General features: G+C 34.9%; 1 protein-coding gene and 1 long non-coding RNA gene across 3 annotated transcripts in view; one reads left to right on the top strand and one right to left on the bottom strand.

Moving 5' to 3' along the window:
• Positions 1-15,904, bottom strand: part of RNF169 (ring finger protein 169) — an 83,469-nt gene that overhangs the window by 56,807 nt on the left and 10,758 nt on the right. For both annotated transcript variants that reach the window (XM_031961401.1, XM_031961400.1), the window contains exon 2: positions 850-923. In XM_031961401.1, coding sequence (XP_031817261.1) covers positions 850-923 — 74 coding nt within the window. The remainder of the gene's footprint in view (positions 1-849; positions 924-15,904) is intronic.
• Positions 1-15,904, top strand: part of LOC116422589 — a 53,562-nt gene that overhangs the window by 35,343 nt on the left and 2,315 nt on the right. The gene's annotated exons all lie outside the window — the stretch shown is intronic.

Genomic DNA, 15,904 nt, shown 5'->3' on the forward strand with positions numbered 1-15,904 from the left:
ACTGGATTCAAATATCACTTCTGATACTACCTGGGTAACTTTAGGCAAGTCACTTAAGATCCCTGCACCCCAATTTTCCCATTTTTAAAATCAGGGAATTGGAGCAATGATGGCAAAATCAAAGACATGGCCATTGTTTTATGTTTCCAAGGTGAAATAAAGGTCATGGTAGTGGAGGTTAATGAACTATAAGAAAAGCATAATAAAGGAGACATTAAAATGTATCCATATATCCCTTGAGAATGAAGGGAGGGGTTGAGGAGAAAAAGGATTCTATTGAGTCAAGTAGTGAATTCCTCAAAAAAGAAGGGGAAATGACCAGGTCTGGATGGGGGCAAGAGAGATGGAAGAAGGAGTGAACCTCAGAGGAAAGTTTTTGAATGATGACATCAAAGGGAGGTTTTGAAAGTGTCAGTGAGAAAAAAAAAAATGGCTACTTTTCTTCCTTCTTTTCCAATGTATCTTTAAACATGAGAAAAGATGTATCCAATACAACAGAAAGAATAACTTGTGGTGACAGCTAAGTTTCTGCAAATGCAAGAAAATGAGAAAAGCAGAAGAGAAAAAGGCTATGATAAAGAAAAGTTGTTATCAATAGAATAGCAATTTCACAAAGCATAGCAGAATGGAAAAAAACAAATCAGAATAAGGACCAGGAAATTTAGAACAGAGATGATCTGAGAGAGAGGCAATAATAGGAAATGATATTTGTGAATGTAAATTTTCACCCAGAGCCAAAGTCTATTGCCTGCCAATAATAAATTCGGATTCTTACTAAGTATTCATTACCATTACTATTTCAAATCACTTCCAAGAAAAATGTATATCAAGGTAAACTGAATACTATACCTTTCTTAGGCTTTCATATTCCTCTCGAAGTTCCCCTGGTTTACTTAATTTGATTGGTGCTCTGAATATAAAGTCTGCAGGGAAGGATAAAAGGAAAATACTTTAATGTACTTTTCAAAGAGGGAATTGGTATTCAAATCAACTCAAACATTTATTATGGATTTGTGTAAAATATGAGGTGTATGTGTATAGTACTTCGATGAGCTCTGGGGGAGTTATGAAGATGAAAAAATAGTTTACTACCCTTACGGAATTTACAGTCTAGCAGGTAATATTAAAGATACAAAACAATTATGATACAAAATAGGACAAGCAGTTTGAGTATTAATGAATGACATTCAGACAAGATATACAATTGGCAATGAAGTAATTCCTATCTTCTGTATCTAAATAATACTATCAGAACACAAGATTTTCTACACAGAATTCCAATAATTGTGTAATGATGCTGTGTATCATGAATTAAGTTATACAAAAAAAATGAGTCTTAGACCAGGCCTAGTTTCATTAGACTGTTAAGTGTATTTGAAGTATCACAAAGAAAACTGAAAAGCTGGAAAGGACCTCAAAAGAGTGACCAGGACCTAGTCACTAAAATTATTCCTTACAGTTGATTAGGGGCTCAGAGTCCATAAGCATAGATGAAGTCCACTGGATTTGGCATTAAAGGTCCAGAGTTCATATCCTAGCTCTGCCATTTACTACTTGTATGTCTGTGAGCAAGTCACTTCACTTTTGTAGACGTCAGTTTCTTAATCTGTAAATTGAAAGTTAGGCAACTAGGTAGCACAGTGGAAAGAACACAGACCTGGTGTCAGGAAGATTCGAATTCAAATTCAGCCTCAGATACTTATTAGTTGTTTGACCACAGGCATTCACTGTTTCCTCATGTGTGAAATGAGCTGGAGAAAGAAATGGCAAACTATACCAGTATCTTTGCCAAGTGAAGTCTAAATGGGGTCACAAAGAGATCAGACATGACTGAAATGACTGAACTAAAAAAATCCTAAGATTTCCTCTCCTGCCTGAGAAGGAATCCCCTCTATAATATTCCTGACAATAGTCATCAACCTCTACCTCAAAGATGTACAACTTAGGTTTTGTTCATGTTCCACAAAGATATTGTGAAAGCTAGACTCACAGGAAAACTATCTTAAAATCCTTCAAAAAGAAAAGTCAAATTTCATATGTAGATATGTGTGTGTATCTGTCCTTGCTAAAATGAAGTCATTTTAAAGGTCTAAATAAAATATTTATTACTAAACTTTCTAACAATTTTACACCTTTTCGGGTAGATAAATATTTATTTTGAAATTACCTTCAGCTTCTAAACAAACCATGTTTTTCCTTTTTTTTTTTTTTTTAAGCTGTGTTAGTTACATGTAGAAAGCAACACTTCTATTTCATGTGTAGTAACACTTAAGGAATGTGGAAGGCACTGCCATTACATACATTCACTCAATCTAGGTAGTAAACAGAAACTCAGGGTTCAATGTGCTAGAGACTAATTAATCACCAGAGCTGAGCAGCAAGTTACATCACCTACAGTCATTTGAATGGAAAACAAATAATTATTCTGAGAATTTCATCTCTTGTGCTTATTTCAAGCACATGTCATATTTCAAAGGATTTAGAGGTGGACAGGACTTTCGAAGTCAGCTAATCCAAATATTTTAAAGATGTGGAAGCTCAGATCAAGAAAAGTTAAGTAACAAGGCCAAGGTCATAAAGATAGTCAATAGCAGTACCAGAATTTGAAGCCAGGGTTCAAATACAAGGGTTTTTGTTTGTTTGTTTTACTACACCACACTATTCCCAAGAACTTTACCAAATAGTTTTCAAAAAGGTTATAGATTGTTTCTCTTTTTAAAGCAACATCTTAATTTTAGTCCATAAAACTAAAACTCATTTACATAGGAGCTACCTTGTTTCCTTGCTTTGTTGAATATCACAAACAACCTGATAATATCATACTCAGACAAAAAGAAAAAAAATATTTTAAAGACCGAAGGACCTTAACCCCCAGGTTATATACATTTCTGGGTATCCACGAATTTAGATGGGAAAAAAATTATACCTTTATTTTCATTAACTTCTGAGATTTAACATTCTCTTAAAACACACACACACACACACACACACACACACACACACACACACACACGCACCCCATTCTAAGAAAACATCCACAGGCTTTACCAGATTGCTAATGGATCCAACAACACAAAAAAAGGATGTGGCTCTAGACAGAGTTTCTACAATTGTAGATTTCTAATTTGTTGCCAATTTAAAAAGAGTGAGAATGTGTGTGTGTGTGTGTGTTTAAAGTCCTAATATTTCTTAAAATCCTCCAAAAAGAAAAGTCAATTTTCCTATATAACTATCATTGCTTAATTGAAGTCATGTCAAAGGTCTAAATAAAATATTTGTTACTAAACTTTCTAACAACTTCCCAAGTTACCTTCAGCTTCTAAACAAACTTTTTCTTTCTCCTGAAGGAAGAAAGAAAAGCACTATCTCTGAAACCTGACAATCCACCTATCCTCCACCATCTTCCACCAAGTAAATCCAAAGTCATGGGATTTTATTAGTGTATATTGTTCAACTTCCTCCTTTATCCTCATTTAGGGTCTTCAATATCAGGATGAGATTTCAAACTTGGACTGAAAAGAAGGTAGTACCCACAAAAGAAAGGAAAATTTGAAGATTGGATTTAAGAGTGATGAGTTCCATTTTGGACAAGATGAGTTAGAGATCCCCAGCTGGATATGTCCAATAGGCAGCTGCTGTTGATATAAGACTGGACCTCAGAAGTAGGACTTCATGTATACACACACATACATGTACACACATAGAAACACACATATGCATATTTATATGTATATATTTATGTACAAATAGTTATGTGTGTGTATATATATTTATGTCTATACATATTTAGAAATCATTGGCATAGAAATAATTGAATTCATGCAAGTTAATAAGATCATGAAGACTATGAAGGTATAAGGCAGTTAAAATATATATCTAGGACAGAGTCTTAGGAAATACTCATAAGAGTTAAGTGATAAGACAAAAGAATGTAGAGTATCCAGGAAGAAATGGTCGTCATCAGTTCTAAACAATCCAGAAAAGTAAAAAAGAAATCAGAACTGAGAAAAGACCATCAGATTTTGATCTAAAAGATAGCTGGTTACCATGAAAGGGGAAGTTTTAACTGAAAGAGGCAAAAATGGAACAGTAAAGAATAAGATAGGGTCTTCTATTGACAAGAAATAGGAAGAATGGTATAAAAAGTTGGAAAAGAAAAAATAAAGTATGGAATAACTAATGTGGGAGTGCAATTGAGAATCAACTAAAAAGGAAAAAAAAAAAGATGCCAAACAACAGTGAGAAGCCATTTGAAATTAAATCTAGTGACTAAAATATACACATTCACAAAATCTTAATTTGAGGGCTAAATAAAAGCTTGCCCATCCACTATTTTTAGCAAGAAAATCCTAAATAGCGTCAGGAAGAGTCAGTCATGACTGAAACAATTGACCAACAACGTAGTTCATTCATCACTGCACAATGTTGAGCTCCTTTAGAGACTGGTTCTGTTATCCAATTTGTTCCAATTTAACATCCTATGTAAAACACATTATTTCTACATATAAGTTACTAACTCAAAGCAGGAGGACAGAGTAGAAATAGCTAGGTCCAGGAAAATGGAATAGGAATACTTTTTATAGTGCATTTAGCACCCATAGCATATTTCTTTTTGTTTGAGCTATATAGAGACCTGAGAGAGGCTGGAGAAATTGGAAAGAACTTCAGAAATCATCTAGGCCAACCTTCATTTGAAACATGAAATCTCTTCTAAAATATCTAAAATATCACCAAGTAGTCATTCAACCTCCACTTAAAACCTTGGTTTAAGACAGAGAATTCACAATATAAAGGCATCCAATTCCATTTTAGGAAATCTTTTAAATTTCTTTTAATTGATACTATTTCTATTTATCATTCCTGGAACCAAATAGTTCAAGATAGCCATCAGATCTCGCACTTGTAATACCAATCCCATAATTATTCTCTTCTCCAAGCTCCTCCTTTTTGTCCTGGCTTACCATTATATATATGATTATCTCCTTTCTTTTTCTCATTCTGATTGCCCTTCTCTGGACATACCTTGGTTTATAAACACTTCTCCTAAAATGTGACATTCATAAAAGGGAAGGTGATGACTTATATATTCCTAGAAACCCACATGGATGCCCAAGAAATGCTATTTCAATAAGCAAATGAAAATTTTGTGATTAAATGTATGTGCCTTAAGGCTAAAAATATACAATCACAAATTTTTAATCTGCAGATTAAATAAAAGCTTGTCCATCACCAGGCTTTCTGGAGTTTTCAAGAAGTCTAGGTCTTTCACTCATAAAGACAATAAAAGCAGGCAACGTCTCTTGTAGGAGATGGGGAAAGCAGCAATATATTGCCATAAAGGTATAAGCAGGCTTCTGAGTCAGTTCACTCTTTGTGAATATTACTTGGTCAAGCTAATGATCTCACAGAACTTCTAAAATTCTTTGATATCCAAATCAAATCATGTTCCTGGGATCAGTGTTCCATCACCCGAGGCTGAAAATTTAAGTTTATTTTCTTCCAATCCTAACTAGTCTGATCCCGTTTAAAGTAAAGAATCCTAGTGTCCTGCATGAAGTTTCATTCTGCACTCTCGTAGTCAGCACACATTTGGAGTATGGAACTCAAGTCTAAGTTCCAAATTTCTGGAAGGACAATAATAACTCAGAACATGTCCAGAAGATAGTGATCGGAATAGAGATGGAACTTGAAACTACATCATGGAAGGAATGGCTGAAGAATAAAGAGACATTTATCTTGGAGAAGAGAACTTAACTTTAAGAAAGGAGAAAGTATGAATGCTGCCTTTAGATATCTGAAGGGTTATAATGGGGAAGAGGGATAAGATTTGTTTTGTTCAACTCTAAATGACAGAACTAGGATTAATGGATGAAAGTTAAGAGGAAGCAGATTTGGGATTAACAGAAGAAAAAAAATTTCAAAAAAGGGTTGCCTCAAAACTGAATGGAATGGGCTTCCTTAGAAGATATGAATTAATTTCTTTTTACTAGAAACCTTTAAAGGGAAGAATGTTAACAACTTATAAAGTATGTAGAAGAGTTTTAGGAAAGGCTGAACTAATGACCATTAAGTCCCATAAGCTTAATTTTCTATTACTCTCATAGTCATTGTGCTCTACCAAAGAGATCTCCAAAGGAGAGAAGATATTGAAAAATGTTTTTCCAACTATATTTTTACGTGCAAGTTTTGATATTTTGATGCAAATAGGGGAACTCTAAGTCATGCTTCTAAATAAGAATCATCACAGGAGTCCAAAAGTGTTAAAATAACAGCCTTCAAAATCTACAATAATTCTATTTTAAAATTTTATTTGGATAAACTTACTTCTTATGCAGTAGTATTTTTTGTTAAGTACTAAAGTATTAACGTACTTAAAGTTCATAATCACATTTACTGTGAGAAGAGTAATATACAGATTATCTACATTTTGGTACAACTGAAAGGACAATGGACTGGAAGTCAAAAGTCCTTTCAATTCAAACAAATATATATTAAGCACATGGGTACAAAGCATATGAAAAAGTTTGGATAATAGCTCCTCCCTGAAAGAAGAAAAAAAGGCTTTTGGATGGTTTGACAAGATGACAAGACCTCAAAGGAAAAAAGCAGAAATAGAAAGACATGTTACGAAACTACCACAATAATAAAAGTATATGGTAATGAGAGCCTGTACCAGAGTTAAAGAATAAAATTTAAAATATAATCTCTTCCACTAAGTTAGTCATATTTAGTGGGGAAAAAAGAGGAGGTCAGATACAAAAAAATGGTAGAAGCAAACTCTATAGGATTCAGTAACCAATTACATTTGAGAATGACAAGAAGGGAAAAGTCAAAAATAATGTTAAGGTTCAGACATTGGGGACAATGACATTGACAACCAGTCAAATTTTTTAAAAGGATCCAGACTTGATGGAAAAACAATAAGTTTACTTTTGGACAGATAGAATCTGAGATTTGGAGATTTCTCTAACCTTAATTTCCTTTTCTGTAATATAAAAGTTAAACCAGATAATCACTAAGGCTTCTTCTAATGCCAATATTGGGCTTCTTTGGGAAATATCCTATCATTAAAAATTTTTAAGGGGAAGATAGGCAATCACTTACTAAAGATGCTATAAAAGTTTTTTGTAAGAGCTATGATAAATTAGAGTCTCACACAACTTAAATGTCTATTACTCTATAAACCATTGTATTATACTCCCAGAATAGGCTTAGGGGGGAAAAGGGAAGGGGGGAAGGGGAAAGGTCTGGTAGGGAAAAAAAAAAAAGAGAGAAAAGCAAAATAAAACTCTGATTTACTAAGTCTTTTTTAGAAATACAAAGATGATTCACAAATTCACTGAGATATGTGCTCAAATCTACTTGGGTTAATGGATGAAGTCATGAGATGATCAATATGACAGGCTAATTGTTTCCCCCTTCCCTTATTAAAAATCTCAAAAGAAAATATGCCAAATCTGTTAGAACAGAATCTATAGGATCAAATGACAAAAAGACCACATATGGTAGTCTCATTAAACTTAATTATTTACAGTTCCTGCCCCCCCCCCCTCCACCCAGGTCTGCCACCTAAGACATCGATTATATGCAGTAGAAAGCAACTTCACAAAATCTGTGTCTAACAGGCTCTAACAGGAAAGAAGGGAGGGAAGGAGAGAAAAAGGGAGGGAGGGAAGGAGAGAAAAAGGAAGGGAGGGAGGGAGGGAGAAAGGGAGAAAGAAAAGAGGAAGGAAGGAAGAAAGGAGGGAGGGAGAGAGGAAAGAAGGAAAGAAGGGAGGGAAGGAGGGAGGGAAGGAGGGAGCTAAGAAACAATCCCACTCCCCCCCTCCCATTAAAAAGAAAAAGAATTATACAGATGAAACTCCAGAAGGGTTTCAAAAGAGGAATTAAACTTTAAAAAGATATTAAGATGGAAATTAAATTGGAAAACAGACCTCCAGATGCAATTTTAATGAAGAAATATACAACACAGAACTTCCCAGCACAGGACCCGGATCTAGATATTTCCTTCCCTGTACTCTGATTACCTGGCATATAAAACTTCAGTCTATTCTTCCTTGGGCCTCAATAGTAGCCAACACAAAACCTAGATCTCTCTGTTTATTTTCCATAATTCTAAACTCAGTGTTGTTTCTGCCATATCACATTAGGTCTCTAATGACATCAAAAGATTTTCCACCTAATCATCCATATATTCAACCCCTAGGCAAATCTCTGGTGTACAGTCTCTGAATGCTTTCCTGGAGGTCTTTCTGGTTTCTTCACAACCTCTACAATCTTCTCTCCCACATTCTAGAGATGTTCTGCTATAATATAGCACTTTGTGACTTCCTCTATTGCAAAGGGGAAATTCTAGTAAAATACCCTTGTCTTATCATTAAGAGCAGGAAACAATATGCCAAGAGAGAAGAGAAATGCCGAAGTTGAATATCCTAATTAGGAAACAAACACAGCAATAGAAAAAACAAACATATTATACAGAAATTCTTGAGTTTTTCAATGGCCTAGAAATCACAACCTCTTACCTTTACATGTGGAAAATAGATGCTGGAAATAGCTTTAGGTGACCAAGTTATCATATATATTTTAGCATCACAATCTTAAGACCACTCCATTGGTTAATTTTTTTCTCTAACCCTCTGACCAAGAGTGTATTTAAATCATGAAACCTCTAAGGATATGATGTCTTAAAAGATGTCAAATAACCACATTCCATAACCTGACCCATCAATCTAAGTCAGGAATTGCAATAAGTTTAGTCAGTGCTCAATGAATTGCTACAACTCAGTAACATTAGACAGGTCCTTCACCTTAAAAAGGTTTCTGTCTGGGGTGTGGTAACAGGTTATTAAGAAAAGCAAGCCAACCAACCACAAGATAGGTATTTATGCTGTTTACACCAAAACCTTTCAGGAAGAAACTGTCATTGTCAGGATAGCCACACCTACCACTAATGCACCAAAAAACCTCTCATCTTTATACAGACTGCTGCCCAATCAGAACTTGAAATATTCAACAATACTGAACCAGTAATCTGGAAACTAGTTTCGGTGACTAGTTAGCAACTATGACTCTGGACAAGTCACTTCCATATCTTTATCTGGGCTTCCCTTTCTTTGTATTTATAAAAATGAAGTTGAATCTGATGATTCCTAGACTCCCTTCCAATGGTTCAATGACTTTATAAAATTTGAAGTCATTTATCCATATTTGGTTATATCTAGGTTTTGTCACCTATAAAATGAGGGCAGATACTTCTTCTAGTTTCTGAATTTCTTCAAATTTCTGTTCATCATCTTTCCTTCTACAGGAAGCCTTTTTTGGCTGCCCAGATATTAATGCCTTTGCCTCTGAGTTTTCTCCCTGCTACTCTGTACAAATCTTATATGTGCCTAGATATACTTGTTAATTTACATGTATTTTCTATTAGAAGGTGAGCTCCTTGAAGACAAAAACTGTAGCACAATGCCCAGCATAATATTATTCATCATTATAACCATAAGAAGATCAAAGAAAAAGGAAAAAGATATATGTACAAAAATATTTATAGCTGCTCTTTTTTTTTGTGGTGACAAAGAACTGGAAACTGAGGAGATACCCACCAACTGGGGAATGGCTAAACGTGACAAAATTCTATTGTGTTATGAGAAATGAGAATAGTTTCAGAAAAATCTGGTAAGACTTGTATGAATTAATGCAAAGTGAAATGAGAAGAACCAGGGGGGAAAAAAACAACCTATACAGTAACAGCAGTCTAGCATGGTCAAAATAATACAATCCACAATAATTCCAAAGGACTCATGATAAAATGTTATCCACCTCCAAATAGAGAACTGATGGACTCAAAAATACAGTTTGTTATTTTTTTTTCCTATTCCTTACTTTTGCTTTTTTATTGGGGGGAAACAAGGGAAAAGAGAGAATTTAAAACTAAATGAATGAATAAAAAAATGTGCTTTTTTTAAAGTGATATTAAGTATTTAATAAATGGTTTTTGATTTATTGACAATAATAATTCAGGAAGGAAGAGGCATTCTAGAAAAAGGAAACAGGATCAGTGAAGGCATATTTAGGGGAAAGCAAGTAATCTAGTTTGAATGGAGCATGGAAAACATGAGGCACAGAAGAGGTTAAAAAAGTGGGATGTCAAATTGTAAAAGACTCTGAATGACAAGCTAAGGAATCTAGATTTCATAGCAGTGGAGAAATTTATGAACAGTAGAATAGCAGAATCATAGCTATTTATTAGCTGGTGAAATATCAGGATTGGGGGTAAGGGGAAGCAAGAATAAAATAAGGAATGTTATATCATGAAGGCTCTGTTTTAAAATTGATCTAGCATAAGCAAAAAATTGGAAACAAATCAAATGGCCATCAGTTAGAAGAATGATTAAATAAACCATGGTGCAGGAATTAAATGTAGTAAGAATAAGAAATGATAAGTATGAAGAATTCAAAGTAATATAGGGATATATGTATGATCTGACATAAAATGAAAAAAGGAGAACCAAAAGAACATAATCACAACAATAATCTAAATTAAAAGATCATTAAGAGCAGTATGCTAGAACCAGGAGATCATTATATACCTCAACAACGATTCTGTATGAGGATGTATTCTGATGAAAGTGGATTTCTTCGACAAAGAGAAGATCTAACTTAGTTTCAATTGATCAAGGATGGACAGAAGCAGCTACACCCAAAGAAAGAACACCAGGAAATGAATGTAAACTGTTTGCATTTTTGTTCTTCTTCCCGGGTTACTTATACCTTCTAAATCCAATTCTCCCTGAGCAACAAGAGAACTGTTCAGTTCTGCACACATTTTTGTATCCAAGATCTACTGTAACCTATTTAACATGTATAGGACTGCCTGCCATATCGGGGAGGGGGTGGAGGAAGGGGAAAAATCGGAACAGAAGTGAGTGCAAGGGATAATGTTGTAAAAAATTACCCTGGCATGGGTTTTGTCAATAAAAAGTTATTAAAAAAAAAAAAAAAAGAGCAGTATGCTATATACAATGCTAGTCAGAGTCAACATATGTGGTATTTTTGTGTAATTTTGTTACAAGGAAAAACTCAACTTCAAGGCAGGGGGAAGTTTCAAAATGATTGGAATACAAACAAAAGGCACCAATAAAATTTCTTTAAGGAAAAAAAAATCCAGTGAGTAATGGAAAAATGGAATGAGCTATAGAGGCTACACAAAATGGAGGCAGGTAGACTAGCTAAGATACTACTACTTCATTAAACTATATGTGAGGCAATAAGGATGATAGTAGTAACAGATGCATTGAGAAAAAGGACAGTTAACAAGGGGGAAGATTGGACATTTGGAATCCAAGGGCTTGGTCCTGACACCTGGTTTTGCCCCATACTACCTACATGATCTTCAGTAAGACATTTGACCTCTCTAAGCTGTGAAGACCGAGTTAGCACCCTGGATGCCTTAGAATCAGTCCGAGTCAGGATAAGCAAAAGTCATTGATCTTTATTCTTGGTCTTTAGGGTAGAAGTGAAGGGAATGGACACAAGCTCTCTACAACCTCCCTTCTCCATGTCTGTGGCAAAAAGTGACCCTGGCTTGTCTTAGTCTACCCCCTACAATTCTCTGGATACACCAAAAGATCAAATCAGCACAGAATAGTGGGAAGGAGCATTTTCCAAGCATATGCTAATAGAGCATTGTCCAATAAGTAATTAGACTTAAGTGCTCAGTTGTCTGATTCCAGTGCATTTACTCAGAGTTTCAGCCTTTTACACTAAGCCTCAGTTGCCTAATCCATAAATGAAAGGGAAAGATAAAATAGTCCCCCCATTTTCCTCTTTCCCCTCTAAATCTATAATCCCATAACACTGATTCACTAGAAGGCAGCCAAGAAGTGAGTTATTATCTTCAAATATTGTATTAAAAAAAGATAAGTGACAAAATGCATATAAATGTGAAAGCTGAGATATGCACTGGGGCAAGCAGATGAGTTTCAGTTATGTTAGATATCTCTTTCTAACCTACTTATGTACCACATACTGTCAGGCTCTGGAGATTAAAAAGACAAAAATAAAACAGAGTTTATATTCTAATATGGGGAAATAACACATATAAAGATATACAAAATATAGTCAAAGGAAATATAAAGGAATCTGGCAGTGAGGCACTATTTGATGGGGAAATCTTCTGGTATAAGGTAGTACTTGAGCTGTGCTAAAGAAGCTAGGGATGCTGAGCAGCAGAGGTGAGGAGGGAGTATCTTTTAGGCATGGTGCAAAAGCAGAAAGGTAGTAGTATGTTGGTAACAGCCAGTAGACTAGTTTGAATGAACTGTAAAATTAGTGGAATATCCTTGAAAGATGAGTTGGGATCATATTTATGGAAGGTTTTAAACAGAAAATTTGTACTTGACCACAGAAGCAACAGAAGTCTAGCACAGCTTCTTGAACCAAAGAATGGCAGTCAAATTCCCTTGCTTTAGAAAGTAGTAGAAGCAGTGCCTGTGTGGAGGATGGATCAGAGAAGGGAGAGATAAAAGGAGGGTAAGCAAAAATGCAATTCCAACAGCCCAGGCAAACAGCAATGACAACCCAAATTGAGGCTGTGACTGTGTGAATATAAAGGAATATAAAGGAGATAAATGTGATAGATGTTGTAGAAGGAGAAGAGATAAAATTTGGTGAGAGTGGCTGGGGGGCGGGGGGGAGAAGGGAGAGTGTTGGAGGGAAAGGGGACAAAAGAGTGAAGAGATTATTCTTTATAACAATCCTGGAATCTTCATCTCTTTATCTATAGAAAAGGTCATTTTTATTAAGTCCAGCTGGACTGTGACAGAAAAGGAAAATCAAGATCATAAAGACTGTAGAAAATGACATATTGTGAATCAGTTAAAGAAACAGAGGATGTTTAGCATAAAGAAGTGCTTACAGCTTTCTTCAAATATCTAAGAGCTAGCATGTCAAAGAAGTATAAGTGTTCTGTTTGGCCACAGAGAGAATTAAAAGCAAAGGTAGTCAAAAAGGCATCTTTAGACAATGCCTAAATCTGTTTTGTGTTTCTTTTCTTTTTTTTTTTAAAGAAAGAAAAATATAAGAAATATTAAGAAAAAAGTTTATAACTATTAGAGTTAATTAGAGTGGGATTGGCTGCCCAGGATAACAGGGGAACCCCACCCACTCAAAACCTCATAAAAGTATACATTAGATGACCACTTTTTGGGATGGTTTAAGAAGGGATTTTTGTATAGATGGTTGACTTTTGAGGTTTATTCCAGCTTTTAGATTTTGTGAAATTCTAACAGAATTGAATTTTATTTTATTTGATATGACTTCAGATGAGAATTAACTAAATACATGTAAAAAATAGCATGTTGTTAGGACACACCTTGAAAAAGTGAAAAGAACACAGGATTCAAGTAAGAAAACATTCTCAACTCCAAGATCTGATAGTTTCTACCTATGTGCCTTTGGTCGTGTCACTTAACCAATGTAAATTATTGGTTTCCTCTCCTGTAAAATATAGGTAATATTTGCATGTACTACCTCACAGGATATTGCAAGCAAAGTATTTTATAAATCTGAAAGTGCTGCAATTGTGAGCTATTATACAAAATAGTAATGATTTAATAAACAGTGCTAATAAGCAATCAAAAAGATTAAAAAAGGGAAATTGCAATTAATCATTCATCCACATTACTAAAATAACCAACAATTTATACCTGGCAATACTAGTGATGGTTTTTGCCTCCTGGGAAGCCAACAGAAGACCAAAAGAAGAAAGTTTTGATGCTTTGATTCATGATTTTATCAATGTGGATGCTATTTCCACTAAAATAATCCCAAACCCCTTCCTAATATTTTATGGGTTAAGACTTTATGGATGACTTGGGGAAAAAAAAAATTGATCCTCCAGTAGCCAAGAACTCTTTATACATAAGCATGTTTAGTCTTCAGACAACAAAAAAACAACCTGACACTAGAATATACTCAACACCTCTCTAATTTTTTAGAATTTGCAGAGTTTATGCCCTTCTTATACTGGCTCCACAAAATTAGGATAAGTTCTGTACTTTGAGACATCAGAAGAAGCCTTCACTAGAAGGGGAAAAATTAATGAACTAATAAAGCTTCATATTTATTTCAATTTTCAAAAACATATTAGGCAACTGTTATGTATATTGTAGGGGGTACTAGAAGAAAGGGAATAAGAGAACAAGCACCTACTATGTGCTAGGCACTGGACTAAGTGCTTACAAATATTATCTCTGAAAAAGCTAAGGTCTCTTCCTGCAAGAAGAAAGTGAAATAAAATTTATACTAGCACAGAAGTAGGAAAACCTGGGCATCTAGTCCCAGCTATGATATTTACAAGGTCTGATCTGGATAAGTCACGTTATTTCTCACAATCTCAATTTCTCCATATGTAAAATAATGATTATAATATTTATAGCACTTTCTTCTACATATAACCTTTGTAAGCAAAATGGATTATAAACTTTCAAATCTATAAAAAAAAAAATACCAGAAAGTTTAAGTAATGTCCCCATTTTACATATGAAGAAACTGAGGCTCAGAAAGTCTATATAATGTCACAGGTTGGCCTTCAACCAAAGACTGCATAAACTGAGTAGCTCTCTACTCCTTAATATTTGAGAAAGAAAAGATTTATTTATTAAACACCTCCTATATTATCTCATTTTATTTTGACAACAACCCGAGGAGATAGGGGAGATATCCATTTAACAGTTGAGGAAACTGAGGCAGGCAGAGGATAAATGCCTTGCCCAGGGTCAAATAACTAGTTGATCTGAGGCTGAATGTGAAGTCATGTCCCCCTGATTCTGGGCTCAGTCTGCTATCCAGTGTGCCACCCAGCTTTTCAGGCTCATTACCCTGATTCCAAACTTACATGAGACAGCCTAATGAAACTCAGAAATCCCAAGCTCTAAAGATCCAATAAATATCCCCGATCTCCCTGGTAGCTAGTAGCACAGACATGTTCTACATACAACATCAGGCTTGTTTCCTTCATATATACTCTTTTAGCTCCTACAGTAGATGCTTCATAAGTATTATTTGAGTTACTTCTAAAATGATGATTCTTTCAAAGGGGTAGAGGAAATGTAAAAACAGTTGTAATTTCTACAGATTCCCAAACTCTGCTAAAATCATCTCTTTGGAGAACACAGTACTATAGCAACCACAGGCTTAATGTGCTATCATATAAAATGCATCAATAAATTTTTTTTATTTTTATTTAATAGCCTTTTATTTACAGGTTATATGTATGGGTAACTTTACAGCATTAACAATTGCCAAACCTCTTGTTCCATTTTTTCACCTCTTACCCCCCACCCCCTCCCCCAGATGGCAGGATGACCAGTAGATGTTAAATATATTAAAATATAAATTAGATACACAATAAGTATACATGACCAAACCGTTATTTTGCTGTACAAAAAGAATTGGACTCTGAAATATTGTACAATTAGCTTGTGAAGGAAATCAAAAATGCAGGTGGGCATAAATATAGGGATTGGGAATTCAATGTAATGGTTTTTAGTCATCACCCAGAGTTCTTTCTCTGGGCGTAGCTGGTTCGGTTCATTACTGCTCCATTGGAAATGATTTGGTTGATCTCATTGCTGAGGATGGCCAGGTCCATCAGAACTGGTCATCATATAGTCTTGTTGTTGAAGTATATAATGATCTCCTGGTCCTGCTCATTTCATTCAGCATCAGTTCGTGTAAGTCTCTCCAGGCCTTTCTGAAATCATCCTGTTGGCCATTTCTTACAGAACAATAATATTCCATAATATTCATATACCACATTTTATTCAGCCATTCTCCAACTGATGGGCATCCACTCAGTTTCCAGTTTCTAGCCACTACAAAAAGGGCTGCCACAAACATTCGT

Source organism: Sarcophilus harrisii, chromosome 3 (genome assembly GCF_902635505.1).
Source record: "Sarcophilus harrisii chromosome 3, mSarHar1.11, whole genome shotgun sequence".
Lineage (NCBI taxonomy): Eukaryota > Metazoa > Chordata > Mammalia > Dasyuromorphia > Dasyuridae > Sarcophilus > Sarcophilus harrisii.